This window comes from Scyliorhinus canicula, chromosome 21 (assembly GCF_902713615.1).
Source record: "Scyliorhinus canicula chromosome 21, sScyCan1.1, whole genome shotgun sequence".
Taxonomy (NCBI): domain Eukaryota; kingdom Metazoa; phylum Chordata; class Chondrichthyes; order Carcharhiniformes; family Scyliorhinidae; genus Scyliorhinus; species Scyliorhinus canicula.
This window is the reverse complement of record NC_052166.1, coordinates 62,958,436-62,977,438: the sequence shown is the minus strand read 5'-3', so window position 1 is coordinate 62,977,438 and position 19,003 is coordinate 62,958,436. Positions and strand designations below refer to the sequence as shown.

Sequence of the window (19,003 nt, the reverse complement as noted above, 5' to 3'; positions counted from 1 at the left end):
ACAAGGGATGAGCAACCGGCTGAAGCCAAAGCTAAATTCAACACAGCTTATTTACAAAACCCTCTTTCAGGTTCAAGGGACGTAACGTTCCAGTCTGACCTCTGTCCATTATATACGACAAGAGATTTCAGGCACAAACTGTGACAAAAAGCAAAGTTGACCACTTCCAACAACATCCCACATTTCAATTCAATATCGAGACTGATAGAAATATCGTGCTGCTTTTGTGCTGTAAATGATACAGCCTTTTGAACTGCTGAGGAATTAACTACTGTGGTCAATCTGAATCGAGTCATCTTTCTGATGCGACATTAAACCAAGATCTTCCCAACACTATGCTTACTAATAGCCTGACCAATATTTAACCCTCGACACAACACCGCCAGATTATGTGGTCGTTGTCTCTCGTTGTTTCCGAGAGCGTGCCGTGTGGATATTGAATGCCTCATTGCTGACACAGCCATGTTGGGTAGTGAGGTGAGAGCGATTGCTCTTGACATCAAGGTCACATTTGAGTGCGGCATCAAGGAGTCCAAGCAAAACTGGAAATCAATGGGAATCAAAGGGGAAACTCTCCGCTGGTCGGAGCCATGTCTGGCAAAGAAAGATGGTTGTTTGTGGTCAATCTTCCCAACTCCAGGACATTACTGCAGGGGTTCCTCAGGGTACCCCAGCCATCTTCAGCTGCTTCATCCTTCCTTCCACATTAAGACCAGAAGTGCGCTGATGATAGCATAATGTTCAGCACCATTCACAATTCCTCAGATACTGAAGCAGTTCATGTCCAAATGCAGCAAGACCTGGACAATATCCAGGCTTGGGCTGGCAAGTAACATTCGTGCCACAGAAGTGCCAGGCAATGACCATCTCCAGTGAGAGAGGATCTAACCAATGCCCCTTGACATTCAATGGCATTACCGTCACTGAATCCGCTACAATGAACATCTCGGGGTTTACCATTGACCAGAAACTGAAGTAGCCATATAAATACTATAGCTACAAGAGCGGGTCATAGGCTAGGAATCCTGCGACAGGTAACTTACCTACTGACTCCCCAAAGCAAGTCCACAATCTTGAAGGCACAAGTCAGAAGTGTAATGGAATATTCTCCTCTTGCCTGGATGAGTGCAGCTTCAACAACACTCCAGAAAATCGACACCATCCAGAACAAAGCAGCCCTGCTTGATTCACACGTCTTTCACTAACATTCATTCCCTCCACCACTGAAGCATAGTAACAGCCGGTGTACCACCTACAAAGATACACTACAGGAACTTACCAAGGCTCCTTAGACAACATCTTCCAAAATTACAACCACTACCATCTAGAAGGAAAAGAGCAGAAGACACATTCGAACACCACCACCTGGAAGTTCCCTTCAAAGCTACCCACCTTCCTGATTTGGGAATATGTTGCTGGGTCAAAATCCTGGAATTCCCTCCCTATCAGCATTGTGGGTGTACCTACACCACATGGACCGCCGCGGTTCAAGACAGCAGCTCACCACCACCACCTTCTCAAGGGCAATTAGGGATAGGCAATAAACGTTGGCCTAACCAGCGACACCCATTTCCCGTGAACCAATTAAAGAAGTGGCACTCAGAGCTTCACCAGCTGTAAAGCACTTTACAACGGCCTGACGCCACGAAAGGCGCTATAAAAATGCAAGTTACCTTTTTCCTTGAAAGAATTGTCATTACAGCTTCACTCCACAAAGGGATTACTTTCTTCTTTACTCCCAATTTAAATTGGGCAAATTTAGGGAAAAATCAGCTTAAGGATATTGGTGTGAAAGAGGAGCAGGAAAGGACAATTGGACTTTGGCATCAACAACAGGGTTCATTGGGTCGCATTATTACACCTAGATAGACAACGTATAGGAAGTTAGCGACTGGAATTGTGAATGCAGTAACAGAGTGGGAGGGCCGGATTTGGCCATGGGGCTTATGCGATGTGATCCATTGTAATGTGTCAGTGAGCAATGCTGCTTTGCTCTGCAGCTGGCCAGCCAGCACTTGGAAACAAAAATCCCCACCAGCCTTCCCAGCAACTGATGTAAAAATTAAACAGTCGGGGGCCGCACGGCTGACTCATCAACTGTTTAAACCGAGTGTGAACTCCAAGAGCAGCAGCGGTTCACTGTTCAACAACACTTGCTGCATCAGGAGGAGGTGGCAGCAAAAATACAGCAAGGTTCCTACACAACCTGACCAACGCAATTCATCCGATCCACAGAATCTGAAAGGTGGTCATCACAATAAAGCAGATTGTTCATCGTTGCTTTAAGGATTACAGTCTCCGTGTAGGAGTAGAATGATATCTGCGGGGATTATGATGCATGAAACATTCCCTTGACGTCTTTCCCCAAACGACAGAAAACAAATCCTCAGCGTCTCAAGTTCCAAACACAGACGCACAAGCAAACTCCTGTCCGCTTTCTGATCAAGCAGTACGTTGCGGACCGCATTTCTAACCCCGAAAGTAACTGGCATCAGTTCTTGCGAGACGTCGCTCCCGCTTTAGGCCAGGACGGTGGAAGTGCCTCAGTGCTCACTGCAGGCGAGATGACAGGCCAGGCTCACACAATCCAGTGGCACCATTCAAGGAAGAGCCGCGTGTCTTCCCAGCGGCCAAGGAGGGAACGGGATCAGGGATACTGTGACTTGGCACCCAGGATTCCGGTCCCGGGTCACTGTCCCAAAGAACAAAGAACAGTACAGCACAGGAACAGGCCCTTCGGCCCTCCAGGCCTGTGCCAACCATGCTGCCTGTCTAAACTAAAATCTTCTACACTTCCTGGGTCCGTATCCCTCTATTCCCATCCTATTCATGTATTTGTCAAGATGCCCCTTGAACATCACTATCGTTCCTGCTTCCACCACCTCCTCCGGCAGCGAGTTCCAGGCACCCACTCCCCTCTGTCTAAAAAAACTTGCCTCGTACATCCCCTCTAAACCTTGCCCATCACAACTTCCTATGCCCCCTAGTAATTGACCCCTCTACCCTGGGAAAAAGCCTCTATCTACTCCGTCTATGCCCCTCATAATTTTGTAGATCTCTATCAGGTCGCCCCTCAACCTCCGTCGTTCCAGTGAGAACAAACCGAGTTTATTCAACCTCTCCTCATAGCTAATGCCTTCCATACCAGGCAACATACTGGTAAATCTCTTCTGCTCCCTCTCTAAAGCCTCCACATCCTTCTGGTAGTGTGGCGACAAGAATTGAACACGATACTCCAAGTGTGGCCTAACTAAGGTTCTATACTGCTGCAACAAGACTTGCCAATTCTTATACTCAATGCCCCGGCCAATGAAGGCAAGCATGCCGTATGCCTTCTTGACTACCTTCTCCACCTGTGTTGCCCCTTTTAGTGACCTGTGGACCTGTACACCTAGATCTCTCTGACTGCCAATACTCTTGAGGGTTCTACCATTCACTGTATATTCCCTCCCTGCATTGGACCTTCCAAAATGCATTACCTCACATTTTTCCAGATTAAACTCCATCTGCCATCACTCCACCCAAGTCTCCAAACGATCCAAATCCTGCTGTATCCTCCGACAGTCCTCATCGCTTTCCGCAATTCCACCAACCTTTGTGTCGTCTGCAAACTTACTAATCAGACCAGTTACATTTTCCTCCAAAGCATTTATATATACACTACGAACAGCAAAGGTCCCAGCACTGATCCCTGCAGAACACCACTAGTCACAGCCCTCCAATCAGAAAAGCACCCTTCCATTGCTACTCTCTGCCTTCTATAACCTAGCCAGTTCTGTATCCATCTTGCCAGCTCACCCCTGATCGCGTGTGACTTCACCTTTTGTACCAGTCTGCCATGAGGGACCTTGTCAAAGGCCTTACTGAAGTCCATATAGACAACATCCACTGCCCTACCTGTATTAATCATCTTTGTGACCTCCTCAAAAAACTCTATCAAGTTCGTGAGACACGACCTCCCCTTCACAAAACTGTGCTGCCTCTCACTAATACGTCCATTTGCTTCCAAATGGGAGAAGATCCCGTCTCTAAGAATTCTCTCTAATCATTTCCCTACCACTAACGTAAGGCTCATCGGCCTGTAGTTCCCTGGATTATCCTTGCTACCCTTCTTAAACTTCCCGTGTGGAGTTTGCACATTCTTTCCCTTCCCCCCCCCCCTCCCCCCGTGTCCAAGTGGGTGTCACCCCCACAACCCAAAGATGTGCAGGGCAAGTGAATTGGCCACATTAAATTGCTACTTTATTGAAGAAAAAAAAAATTGGGTACTCTAAATTTAACAAAACCTTGCACCCAGATCCCTTGTTTTGATCAGGGAGGCGGTGGTTGGACGTGAAGAAGTGAAACTGGAGTACGGAGTTCAACTAGAAACAAGGTCTCTCTGACACCACCACTTTAGTGCTGGACTCATGCCAAATCGCAGCACCACAATATTGATATTAATAGGAGCACAAACACAAGGAACTGACTTCATCAAACCGGCAACAAAATAAAGCAGTGAATTCTACAACAGCTAGCGTGTCAGATCAGAGAGGTAAAATTACATGCATGGCTCACTCCTTTCATAATCTTTATGTCAGGACTGCTATTAACAGATACAAAGAAGTTCAACTTAACTGGCACATATCACCAGGTAACGCACTTTCTGCTCCACACCAGCATCTTTTGGTAGAAATCCTACAATTTCTCAGTTAAATTCATGCCTTACTTTTACGCCTCTAACCCTCACTAGGTGGCCTTCAAGGCTTCAGCTCATTTGAGGGTCATCTCAGTCAACTGCCATCCATCACCACACTCTTCCACTGAGCTACAAAATGGACACATGCTCCTTTGCTTCCTCCCGATAAAGGATGATGTGGAGATGCCGGTGTTGGACTGGGGTGGGCCAGTAAAAAGTCGTACAACACCAGGTTAAAGTCCAACAGGTTTGTTTCGAACCACTAGCTTTTGGAGCGCAGCTCCTTCCTCAGGTGAGGAAGTCACCCGAAGAAGGAGCTGTGCTCCGAAAACACGTGATTCGAAACAAGCCTGTCAGATAAAGTATGTGGCAATTGGAATCCGCAAGTGCCCTCATTGTGCCCGACCTCTGGCACGATATATTGAACACCGTTTGTTCCGGTCCTACATGATCCTCTCTCTTGTCTCTGTCTGTTGTGTTCATACTTTTTCCTGCTCTCACCTGTCCTGCGCATTTAATGCATTTTTGTTGCAATTTTAACACTTTAAACATTAAGTGGTTCCTACTCTGTGTGTTCCCTTTCCACAATGAACTTCTCTGTCGTTATCTCTGGGATAGACAGGCTATTGACAATTCCACTGACTTTCCAAGTACTGATATAGCACTTCTTGCCACCTAACTTCCAGTAAGGACTTAACTCTCACCTTCCAGTTTTCTGTCAAATCTGCTCTTGATGATGCCACCTTTACACAAAGGCCTCTAAAATGTTCCTTCTCCTGCAGCTAAGAATTTTCTTCCAGCCTGGTTGGTTGGTTGGTTGGTTGACCTGGTTCATTCCATCCACTCCTTAACCTGCTCTGCTTTGCTAGTTTTACACCCTTCCCATCTACTGGTTACCCTTCAGCTGGTTGCACTCTGTCACATACAAGTCTTTTAATTCCATTACACCTTCCAGTCAGATTACTTCTGTGCCCCTTACCTTCTTCTGTTCCCCACCACAGCACTTTCATGTGCCATTCTGCAATGGAGTTTGCATGTGGACATTATTCCATTTATCGCCTCACCTCCTTCCTTATTTTTTTTCTTTCGAAATACAGCTTGTTACATCGAAACTGGCCACATTGGCACAATCGGTCTGTGTGAGCTCTGCACCGCATGAGCCGCCTCATTTTATTAAAACCCCATCGCAATACACTTCTCTTCCTCTCCCAGTCATTTGCTTATCCAGCTTCCCTAGATGTTGAGATGCTATTGTCCCTGGCGAGAGTATGGAATTAGGGTTCATCGTACCAAAACAGGTTACGACACACAAACACACCAGAAAACATACTTCGCAGCAATCAGCTACACAGTCTGTACAAATCTTTTCCCCTTTTTCACCCTCCCCCCTCCCTGCGGCGAACAGCTCCTCAAAGAATGTCACAAACCTGTCCTCAAACCCCTCTGCAGAGCCCATGAACTCATATTTTATCTTCTCCAACTGCAGGAAGTCGTACAGGTCACCCAGCCAAGTCGCTACCCCCGGTGGCGATGCAGACCGGCACTGCAGTAAAATTGGTCGCCGTGCAATCAGAGAAGCGAAAGCCATGACATTGGCCTCTCTCCTGTCCATGAGGTGTACTGAAACCCCAAATATCTCCACCAAAGGGAAGGTTCATAGTTTCAGGGTAAAGGGCAGACTTTTGAGGGCAAAATGTGAGCAGAGACTCCTACAGTCAGAGCTTGTGAATCTTTGGAATTTCCCATCCCAAAGGCCGATTCAAGTGTTGGATACATTTAAGCCGAGACCAATATCTTTCTGGTTCAGGGGGGCAGGAGTAGATGAGGAGAAGCGGCCCAGCCCAGGGAAGCAAGAGCCAGCGCTCTTGGGATTCACAGTTGAAAGATTAAACCCACGGCAAGACTGTATGGAGGTTGCAGTTGCTGTTGCCCGCCAAGCTGGTGCAGTTATTTGTGATGCTTTGAGAAAAGAACAGACTGTTCGGATTAAATGTTTCCCTGCAGACCTCGTGACCAAGACTACCTGGAGGGGAAACATGACTAAGGGCATCATGGGATGTGGGAATCGGGTTGAAAAGTGCACCACCCCTTTGAAACAGCACCCTATCCAGGCCAACGGCCCCTTCCTATTTCCACCTAACCTTTTGGGCACCAAGGGGCAATTTGTACATGGCCAATAGACCTAAACTGCACTTCTTTGGACTGTGGGAGGAAACTGGAACACCCAGAGGAAACCAACACAAACATGGGGAGAATGCGCAAACACCACACAAAACCCCTTAAGCTAACCTGTTCCCAAAGAGTATACAGTGCACATTATTTTCTCTACAAAATAGACACACATTGAGATAGGAAACTGGCCTTGGTTGAATGGTGGAGATGGATATTAGCAAGCACTGCTGTATCACAACGCCAGGTTCCCAGATTCAATTCTGGCCTTGGGTGACAGTCTGTGGAGTCTGTACGTTATCCCCCTGTCTGCGTGGGTTTCCTCCGGGTGCTCCGGTTTCCTCCCGCAGGTCCCAAACGACGTGCTGTTTGGTGGTGTTACAAGAATAGGGCGGAGTCAGCCTAGGTAGGGTGCTCTTTCGGAGGGTTGGTGCAGACTCAATGGTGTCCTTCTTCACAGCAGGAATTCTATGGGCTGCATGGCCTGACACTGCATCTAATTTTTATATTGCCATTAAATGCATCTTCGCTGTTTGCCTCAATGTCTCCTGGTTGTAGCAAGTCACACATTCCAATTAATCTCCAGGTGAAAATGCATCTGAATTCCTTATTCGAGGCTATCTTACATTTATGATCCAATTTTGGACTCCACACAGGTGGGAACAGACATACTTGTCCACTACCTTTGGGAAAGGGTTCCATGTCTGAAGTGTTGACCCTTGTCCACTTCACATAATCTCTCTGGCCCAAGTATTCTAAGCATTTTTGTTTTTTTTGGTCATTGGGAACGTCTGTTGTCCTGCAATTTTCCAACACTGGCATTGTAATGGGATAGCAACCATTAATCTCATCACTACGGTAATCATATGGCGAATACAGTTTAGAGAAAAATACCATGATTCCTGCAAAACCAAAACAAACAAGCGCGGTGAATTCATTGTATTTGAAGTTACGTAGCCAAAGGTGAGTTTACGGACAGGTACAAACCTGCCTACATTTGACGGAACAGGAAACTTAAAGAATTACATTACTGTGGGCTTGTTTAGGTACTTTTCCCAACTGTTCTCCAGGGCATTTATCAACAAGGTCATTCACACGTGGCAGCGATTTCTGCAATGGCTTGACAACTGGTACAGGAAGGTGAGCATAATTCAGAACGGGACACGACCAGACCAGTAAAAAGGTGGCACAGAAACCAAGCACAATGTTATACTACAATACTTAATTTATCAGAAGAGGAAAGGACATAATCAATCAACTGTGTCTATCACTTGATTCAGATCAATAATCTTCATGAAACATATTGTGCATCCCGCTTTTGGATGAAATGTTAAATCGAAGTTGCGTCTGCTGTCTGAAACGAGCATAAAAGAACCCATGGCAACTTTGCAAAGAGCAGCAGGTGATCGAATTGTCCGTATTGCTCCGATCAGCATCTAAATTCAGATTATCTGGTCATCATCACGTTGCTGTTTGTGGGAGCTTGCTGTGCACAAACTGGCAGCCATATTTCCTACATGACAACAGTAACTACACTTCAAAGAGACCTCTTTGGATGTAAAGCACTTTGAGACATTGAGGTTGTGAAAGGCACAACAATACAAGTCATTCTTTCTTTTACACAATACCTTCGGTTGAACATTCACAGTTGATGAGGCTATAGAATCCTGACAGTTCAGAAGGAGGCCATTTGGCCCATCGTGGCTGCACCACCCCTTTGAAACAGCACCCTATCCAGGCCAATGGCCCCTTCCTATTTCCACCTAACCTTTTGGGCACCAAGGGGCAATTTGCACATGGCCAATAGACCTAAACTGCACTTCTTTGGACTGTGGGAGGAAACTGGAGCACCCAGAGGAAACCAACACAAACATGGGGAGAATGCGCAAACACCACACAAAACCCCTTAAGCTAACCTGTTCCCAAAGAGTATACAGTGCACATTATTTTCTCTACAAAATAGACACCCAGTAGCAGACTTGGAGGGGCCAAATGGCCTTCTCCTGCTCAGATTTCGTTTGAAGCAAAGTTTTCACTGTTTACATCATTCAAGGCCCTGACCTATCAGAATCGGTAATCACTTAAGTGCCTTCCTTACCCGGTCTGGGCTACATGTGACTCCAGACCCGTGGCAATGTGGCTGACACTTAACTGACCTCTGAAATGGCCGAGTGAGACACTCACTTCAAGGAAAATTGGGTATGGGCAAAAAATGCTGACCTTGTGAGTGATGCGCAGAGCCCATGAAAGGACAATGGAGGATAACCTAAATCGGTGTTCCTTCATCAGCCCCGGATTAAAATCCTGAAACACTCTACTCAACAGGTGTGTGTGTGTACCTGAGCCACGTGGACTGCATTAGCTCAAGGTAACAATTGACCATCGCCTTCTCAAGCCCAATTAGGGACAGGCAATAAATGATGGCCTTGCCTGCTCTTGTCACATCCCACGAATGCCAAAATAAATTATGCTTTCCGCTGCCTAGCCCAAGAGTGTGAACACAAGTACTACACTGCCAATGAAACCCAGCGAAGGACGTGCAACTGAAGAGGTTTGTGTTCAAACCAGAGATCATCACTGAGCCACCAGAGGAGAAACCCTGACATCAGGCTCGAGGCTAAAATAAACAGAAAAACTACTTGGATTCATAATTTTTGAATGAACGCTCAACTTCATTGAACAGGTTCGTTACCACGATACTGAGCGATTTATGCTGATGAAACACATTTGCTAATTTGTGAAATGGTTCAGTTTCTGCTGACTGCAAATGAATCAATTAAGTAGGGAACGTTGGAAAAATGTATGCGCTAAAGTGGTTAGGATGTGAAAATTGCTACTAGAGGGAGTAGTTGAAGAAAAAAAACATTGAAGGTGACGCTTGATAAGCATTTCAAGGAGAAAAGAGGAAGATGTTTTGATGGGCTTCGATCAATAGGGGTAGGAGGTGGCTCTGACGTAGACGGGTTAGAGGGGTGGTTCAACTCTGTGCTGTAAATTCAATGCAACACTGTTGGCAAGATTGCACCACATCTCTCTCGATCACTCAAAGGAAACAGGAAAAACTGAAAAGAATCGAGCATGTTACTTTAAAAAAACATGTTTGCACTTGGTTCCTCCTTTCCCCTCTCCACAAAAGTCTCTGTGGTATGGATTAATAATAATCTTTATTAGTGTCACAAGTAGGCTTTCATCAACACTGCAATGAAGTTACTGCGAAAACCCCCCCACACTCCGGCGCCTGCTTGGGTACACCAAGGGAGATTTCAGAATGTCCAATTCACCTAACAAGCACGTCTTTCGGGACTTGTGGGAGGAAACCGGAGCACCCGGAGGAAACCCACGCAGACACGGGGAGAATGTGCAGACTCCGCACAGACAGTGACCCAAGGCCAGAAATGAACCTGTGAGACAGCAGTGCCATCCAGTGTGCCACCGAATCAGACGGTATGGTTTTGGAAAGGAACCTTCAAATTGAATGGAATTCCCTCTATAAACTTCTTCATCTCTCTCGGCTCCTTAAAAACACTTCTCAAATCCTACCTGTTTAACCAAGGTTTTCGTCACTTGCCCTAATGCCCCATTCCGTTTTCTTTTCGTCTGATTATTCTTTTAAGAACCAAGTGATGATTCTCGATGTTAAATACACCATATAAATGCAAGTTGTTGTTGAAAATCTTTAAGCATGTGATGATCAGTGTTCCTACTAAGCTATCCAGCCTTGTGGCAGCAGCTGGTAAGTAGTGACCCGGTCTTACTCCATGGTAAAAAAAAACTCTTGTACGAGGCCACTGTGGAAAAACTGAATAGACCATAAGACACAGGAGCAGAATTAGGCCACTCGGCCCATCGGGTCAGCTCCGCCATTCAATCATGGCTGATATTTTTCTCATCCCCATTCTCCTGCCTTCTCCCCATAACCCCTGATCCCCTTATTAATCAAGAACCTATCTATCTCTGTCTTAAAGACACCCAGTGATTTGGCCTCCACAGCCTTCTGCGGCAAAGAGGTCCACAGATTCACCACCCTCTGGCTGAAGAAATCCCTCCTCATCTCGGTATTAAAGGATCTTCCCTCTAGTCTGAGATTGTGTCCTCTGGTTCTAGTCTTTCCTCTAAGTGGAAACATCCTCTCCACATCCACTCTATCCAGGCCTCGCAGTAGCCTGCAGTAAAACCTTCAGGTGTAAGACAAATAAAATTTAAAAGGGAGCATGGGCAATGACCCAAATGAAACCCTTCAAATTGTGGATTGGTTGTTTCAAACCCACTCCCAAATGGTTGGATACATGCAGGAAAGCAAGGGTTACTGGGCACATTTGTGTTTTTCAGTTTAAGAACAACCGGGTGTGACGAACAAAAATGACAGCAACAGCCTAATGCACAAATTACACTCCAGGTACGAGCCAGAAATGACTTAACCACAGCGGCCGGGTTTCCTGAAGATCCCTCGCCTTCAACATTTTGTAATTTTGCTTCCCTTTATTGCAGCTGGACTCAGCTTTTACTACAACCCAAATCAAAGGGCAACTTTCACTTGAAACGTAGTAAACCCCTGCCTACCGAAAAATGCTGATCGTTTCCTACCCGTGAATGTCATATGCAAGTTCAGGACGCTTGACCAAAACTGGAATTATCGATTGCTACAGAGGGATCAATACTGACTGCGACGTCCTGTATTTTTATGAAAGGCCCAGTCTGTATTGGCCTCTAGTGTATTGCCCCAAACATCAATTATTATACCCATCAAGGATTGGCATCACTTGCATTCACCTGTGTCAGTGACACTAAATAACCAAGGTCTTGAGATGCATTCATTTCTTACCGACGTTGGGGGTGGGTGGGTGAGGGGGGGGGGGGGGGGGGTTGAGCAAGACTGCACACAAAGTGAGGAGCGTGGTGATGAATATTAATATTTCCCACATACAAACCTTTTACAAAATGACTGCAAGAGAACTTAAAATGGCTGGAAGATAAGAAATTCCCTTCCGATAGACTTCGCTTCGCTTGTCAGACCACTCATGGAGCGCAGATGAAGCTTATTCGAACACCTGGCTCAAATTAAACTAAACAGAGAAACACGTTCAACATTAGGGAGCGATATCAATGCATTTGGATTCAACTGGTGTCTGACAGAAGAAATAGGTCCTGTGAAAACAGGATAACCTAACCCATCGTCTCTTACATCTAACATCCTATACTTCTTTCAAAAAAAAACACAGCTCTTGAAAATAGTGCTTGGTAAATCAATGTAGAACTTAAAGACCTCAGTTAATGATACAAGAAGAAATCATTAGAGTAAAATCCATGCAATGGGGGTAGCAATGATGATGAAGCCAGGGTTTGTGAGACGAGGTGTCGGTACTCCGCAATTGGATGCCTTCTTACCTTGAGGATATTCTCCTTGTTGTTAATTTCGGACTCTCATCACTAGGAAACAAAGCCATGCAGTCATCAGCCTGTCTACCTTTTTCCACAGAAATGCAGCAGTGAGTGCAATAAGTCAGCTGGTCTCAGCTCCAGTGGTTGCCCCCCCCCCCCCTCCCCCCTCCACCCCCCCCAGCACTCCCCCTTCATGCATTCAGGATGCACGGCCATACACCAAGCAAGAGGCGTAGGTAACAGAGAAAGCCGCACCCCGCTGCTTCTGACATCATCTTGAAATGAACAAAGCCCCCCCCCCCCCAGCGTCCCCGTCTCGGATGGTCAGTGGGAGAGAAAACTGACCATTCAGGCAAAAATACAACCTCCTGCCGCATGGTTTCAAAATGTCAATGAGTCTTCGATCTTTCCCCTCAGACACTTGACAGCCTTTGGAACACTGGCTGCCCAGCCAGCCAAACACAATTCATTAATCAGCCAGTCATTTATCAGTCTTTGTTGTTCTCCACGTGCGTTGTGCTTAAATAAAAGCAGCGTCAGGGGGACCGCTGCAGGGAGCAAACCAGCCACAGGTTTTTCGCTGACAGACTCGCACTTAGCCCTGCATTAGGTACACTTGCAGAGTTTCCTCCTGCTGCCCGTTTCGTATTATGGGTTTCAGAGTACGGAAATAAAGCTCCTGCCGGATTATGTGAAACTCACTATGGCAGGGAGTGTTTGGTGCAAACACGTAGATGCAAACAAGGATATGCTAGAAAGTTAGACACAGGGACAGCACAGTAGTTAGCACTGTTGCTTCACAGCGCCAGAGTCCCAGGATCGATTCCCGGATTGGGTCACTGTCTGTGCGCAGTCTGCACGTTCTCCCCGTGTCTGCGGGGGTTTCCTCCGGGTGCTCTTGTTTCCTCCCGCAAGTCCCGGAAGACGTGCTTGCTCGGTGAATTGGACATTCTGAATTCTCCCTCTGTGTACCCGAACAGGCACCGGAATGTGGCGACTGGGGGATTTTCACAGTGTTAATGTAAGCCAACTTGTCACAATAAAGATTATTATTATTATGATGAATGTGAAAGAAACAGAAGGATACGCTGAGAAAATGAAATGGAGGAGGCTTGCCTGAAGCATTAACGGCAGCATAGATCAGTGGGGTTGAATGGCCTGTTTCTATACTGTAAATCAACAACACACAAACAGGCCATATCCTAACTAACGACAGGCCTTGTTCACCTCTCTGCTCATTCCCCACGGGGGTTTCCACAGTAACTTCATTGTAGTGTTAATGTAAGCATACTTGCGACACTAAAACGATTATAGATTATAAAAGATTATACATTAGCGCCCTATTATTTTCAAAATTCTCAACCCTGTTTTTAAATTAAGATGACAGAAGATGTTAAGATAGATTTTTTTTAAAGATAGAAGCCCTACAGAGCAGAGGGATGCCATTCGGCCCATCATGTCTGCACCGACCTTCCAACGGTACTCGTTTACCTCGGCCAAATCCCCATAACCCCAGTTAAACTGCACATCTTTGGACATTAAAGGGCAATTTAACAAACAATTTTATTGAGGTATTTTTTGGCAGTTACAGATTACAAAAATATGCAACAACGGAAAATCAACACTTCAACCAAACCATAGTGCACATAACCGCTCCTCTCCAATAAACACTACTCGCCTATTTATCCCTCCTACTCTACTCTAACCTCTCTCTCTCCCCTCTTCCCCCCCCCCCTCCCCCGCTGACGTTCAATCTCCCGCGAAGAAGTCGATGAATGGTTGCCACCTTCGGACGAACCCCAGTACAGATCCCCTCAAGGCGAACTTGATTTTTTCCATACCCAGAAAACTCGACATGCCCGAAATCCATGGTTTGGTCTTCGGGGGCTTTGAGTCCCTCCATGCCAGCAGTATTCGTCGCCAGGCTATCAGGGAAGCAAAGGCCAGAACATCAGCCTCTTTCTCCTCCTGGACTCCCGGGCCTTCCGAAATCCCAAACATTGCCACCTCGGGACCCATCACCACCCTTGTTTTCAGTACCCGGGATATGACACCCGCAAATCCCTCCCAGTACCCCCTAAGCTTAGGGCATGCCCAAAACATGTGTACGTGGTTCGCTGGTCCTCCCGCGCATCTAGTGCACTTGTCCTCTACCCCAAAGAATTTGCTCATCCGAGCCACCGTCATGTGGGCCCGGTGAACGACCTTAAACTGAATCAGACCGAGCCTGGCACATGTTGCGGTTGAGTTTACCCTACTCAGGGCTTCCGCCCATACCCCGTCCTCCATCTCCCCTGCCGAGTTCCTCCTCCCATTTGAGTTTCAGTTCCTCCGTCTGGGACTCTTCACCCTTCATGAGCACTTTGCAGATATCCCAGACTCTACCCGCTCCTCTCGAAACTATTCTGTCCTAGATCCCTATTGGCAGGAGGCGTGGGAAGGATGGGACCTGGCTGCGTATAAAGTCCCGCATCTCTAAGTACCTAAAGTAATTTCCCCTTACCAGCCCAAATTTCTCCTCCAACACCCTCAAGATCGCAAAGTTCCCCTCCAGGAACATATCGCCCACCCTCCTCAACCCCGCCCGCCGCCATGTTCGAAACCCTCCATCCATGTTCCCGGGGGCAAATCGATGGTTATCACATATTGGAGCCCAGACCGATGCACCCACCTTCCCTACATGTTTTCTCCACTGGCCCCATATCCGCAGGGCCGCCCCCACTACCGTGCTGGTGGAGTAGCTGGCCGGCGAAAGCGGTAGGGGAGCCGTGACCAGGGCTGCCAAGCTGGTGTCCCTGCACGAAGCCGCCTCCACCCGCTCCCAAATAGACCACGTACCCACCATCCATTTCCTTATCATGGCTATGTTAGCCGCCCAGTAATAGTTGATCAGATTCGGCAACGCCAGTCCCCCCCTCACTGCGGTTCCTTTCCAGCATGGCCTTCCTCACTCGCGGGGATTTTCCCACCTAGACAGAGCTCATAATGATTTTGCTGGTCCTTTTGAAGACGGACCGTGGGATAAAGATTGGGAGGCACTGAAAAAAGAACAGGAACCTTGGGAGGATTGTCATCTTTACCGTCTGCACCATCCCCGCAAGTGATAGTGGGAGTGCATCCCATCTCCGAAACTCCCTCTGGTTTAGCTCACTAGGCTAAATCGCTGGCTTTTAAAGCAGACCAAGCAGGCCAGCAGCACGGTTTGATTCCCGTACCAGCCTCCCCGGACAGGCGCCGGAATGTGGCGACTAGGGGCTTTTCACAGTAACTTCATTGAAGCCTACTCATGACAATAAGCGATTTTCATTTCATTTCATTTTTCATTTCATTCGTTCCACCACTCTAGTCAAATTTAACTTATGCAACCTGCCCCAGTCTCGTGCCACCTGTATCCCCAAGTATCAGAAACTTTCTCCATCCAGCCTAAATGGCAGCTCCTTCAGCCTATTCTCCTGGCCCCTTGCCTGCACTACAAACATCTCACTCTTGGTCATATTTAATTTGTACCCTGAGAACCGGCCAAACTTTCTCAGTTTCCAGTATATTGTCCATCCCGGCCAGTGGGTCCTTAACCAATCTATCCATTTCTGCTCTGTCCGTCCTATCCCTGTGAGCCCGAATTTAGATCAGCTCCCCCCTCACTACTGCCACTAAAGGGCAATTTAGCACGGCTAATCAACCTAACCCGCACATCTTTGGACTGTGGGAGGCAACCGGAGCACCCGGTTGAAACCCGCACAGACACGGGGAGAACGTGCAGACTTCGCACAGACAATGACCCAGGGTTGGAATCAAACCCGGGTCCCTGGAGCTGTGAGGCAGCAGTGCTAACCACTGTGTTGTTGTGCCTTCATGATCTTACTCCTCCCTGCCTCTACAACCTCCTCCAACCAAGCTACCCTCAATAGGATTGTATAACATATAGGGCACAGAAACAGGTCATTCAACCTAGCCAGTCCATACAATATCATAGAATCCCAGAAGGAGCCCATTCAGCCCATCAAGTCTGCATCGGCCTTTGGAAAGATCAACTACTTGAGCTCACACCTCCACCCTATCCCTCACCCAGGAACCCCACCTAACCTTTTGGACACGAAGGGGCAATTTTAGCATGATCAATCCGCCTAACCTGCGCATCATTGGACTGTGGGAGGAAACCGGAGCGCCCGGAGGAAACCCACGCAGACACGAGAGAAACACTCAAACTCCATAATGGCAGTCATCAGAGGCTGGAATTGAACCCGGGTCCCTGGAGTGGTGAGGCAGCAGTACTAACCACTGTGTCGTCGTGCTGCCCCGTTTTACTCCACACAAGCCTCCTTTCATCTTTCCTCATCTAAATCTATCATTGCAACCATCTGTTCCCTTCCCCTCAAATGCTCGTCTAACTTCCCCTTAAATGCATCTATACTGTTCACTTCAATCATGTCCTGTGGAAGCAAGTTCCACATTCTCACCACTCTTTGGATAATGAAGTATCTTCCGAATTCCATATTGGAATTCTTGGTGTGTGTCTTGTATTGATGGCCTCTGGTTCTACTCTTCCCACAAGTGAAAACATTCTCTGTGTCTATTTTAAGGACAAGAGAAATGGGGCAGGCCTGTTTGTTCACGCTTTGCTGATAGAGCATAGAACAGTACAGCACAGAACAGGCCCTTCGGCCCTCAATGTTGTGCCGAGCCATGATCACCCTACTCAAACCCACGTATCCACCCTATACCCGTAACCCAACAACCCCCCCCTTAACCTTACTTTTTTTATTAGGACACTACGGGCAATTTAGCATGGCCAATCCACCTAACCCGCACATCTTTGGACTGTGGGAGGAAACCGGAGCACCCGGAGGAAACCCACGCACACAGGGGGAGGACGTGCAGACTCCACACAGACAGTGACCCAGCCGGGAATCGAACCTGGGACCCTGGAGCTGTGAAGCATTTATGCTAACCACCATGCTACCCTGCTGCCCCAATATGTCTAGCCTTGCATTTCTGGTATATTTGTAAATCGTCTTTGCACCTTCTACATACTTTTTAATAGTATGGTGACTAGAACGGCATACAGCACTTTAAATGTGACCTAACCAACGTTTGATACAGGTTTAACATAGCTTTCCAATCCGGTCCCTCAGGAAATAAACGTTCATGCTTGGCTTGCTTTCCTTCCCCTGCCGTCCTGCCAGTCTTTCAAAGATCTGACACAAACCCGCATCGACACAAACCCTCTGCACCAAAGTTGGTTTTACTTCTCAGAACAAGCTACTGTAACCACGTGGGGTCAGCTCTAACCTACTCGACAAGAAGAGACCTGAAGCTAAGCTTTCTTACAGGAAGCCACAGGCTGGAAAAAAACATTTTGTCGGATAGAACTTTTACCTCTGTTCCAAAGACTGCCTTAAAATATTAAAAGTATGGTTTCCAGCTGAATATGAACGTCCTTTGGTTTGCCATCCCACGATGAATTAATAAATGTAAATTTCACCACAGTTCCAGAGGACCATAGGCGGCTCTCCTCAGCTGACCGGTGGTGATTTAATCTGCAGGAATTGAACCCCCATTGTTGACGTCGCTCCGCATCACCATCCAGCCAACTGAGCTAACTGACCCCCGTGATGAATCAATAGTCAAGCTTGGGCTGACAAGCGGCAAGTAACATTCGTGCCACACAAGTGCCAGGCAATGACCATCTCCAACAAGAGAGGATCTGACCATCGCCCCTTGACATTCAATGGCATTACCGTCACTGGATCTCCCACTGTCAACAACCTGGGGTTACCATTGACAAAACACTGAACTGGACTGGCCACATAAATATTGTGGCTACAAGAGCAGGTCAGAGGCTAGGAATCCTCCAGCGAGTAACTCGCCTCCTGACTCCACTATTCTTGTGCACCACCAAGGCAAAGGTCAGGAGTGTGATCGCATACTCTCCACTTACCTGGATGAGTGCAGCTCCAACACCACTCGAGAAGCTCAACACCATCCAGGACAAAGAAGCACGCTTGAATGCTACCCCTTCCACAAACATTCAATCCCTCCATTACCGATGTACCATCTACAAGACGTGCTGCAGTAATTCACCAAAGCTCCTTAGGCAGCACATTCCAACAGGGCATCAATAGCAACATGATGCAAAGAGAAATTATAGTACAGTAATCCACCACTTCATAACACCGAATTACAATGGAAACATGCATAACACTGTATAGCGCACAACGTTAGGAATCAAAAAAAGCAGCAGGTTACATAGTAGTAGTGGGATGATTATAACACTTAAGTCTGTGGTCGATTCTACATAATGGTTCATAACAAGCGCTGGAACATAATCAGCGCATGAATAATCCAATGTGGGAGGGAAAGAGGGATAGGAGAAGGAAGACAGAGAGGATATGAAGTGCAGAGAACAATGTGTCTCAATAGGAGGGGCCAATTTAAGCCAGCATACAACCATTCTGTAACCAGACCAGAAATAGTGAACAAATTTACGGAACCCACAAAAAAACTGTCTAATGCTTACTGAGCAACACAACACAAACACTGATTTCCTAAATTCTGTCGAGCTGTGCACAATGCCACACGGACAGTGTGTTTCCTGAACATTTAATTATATAAATAGCCCAACTGGGCTGTACGTTCTAACAGGAGTAGACAGGGCAGATGCAAGAAGGACGTTCCCCATGGTGGGGGTTTCCAGAACCAGTCTGAGGATACGGGGTAGACCATTTAGGACAGAGATGAGGATGAGTTTCTTCACCCAGAGAGTTAAGAGCCTGTGGA

At 47.0% G+C, this 19,003-nt stretch overlaps 1 protein-coding gene across 2 annotated transcripts in view; it reads right to left on the bottom strand.

Annotated features, from left to right (window-relative positions):
• Positions 1-19,003, bottom strand: part of gpsm1b (G protein signaling modulator 1b) — a 283,643-nt gene that overhangs the window by 237,527 nt on the left and 27,113 nt on the right. The window contains exon 1 of one of the 2 annotated variants that reach the window (XM_038782320.1): positions 12,233-12,306. The exons of the other annotated variant lie outside the window; for it this stretch is intronic. Coding sequence (XP_038638248.1) covers positions 12,233-12,291 — 59 coding nt within the window. The 5' untranslated portion in view covers positions 12,292-12,306. Of the gene's footprint in view, positions 1-12,232; positions 12,307-19,003 lie in introns of those variants that run through there. 2 annotated transcript variants of the gene reach the window in all.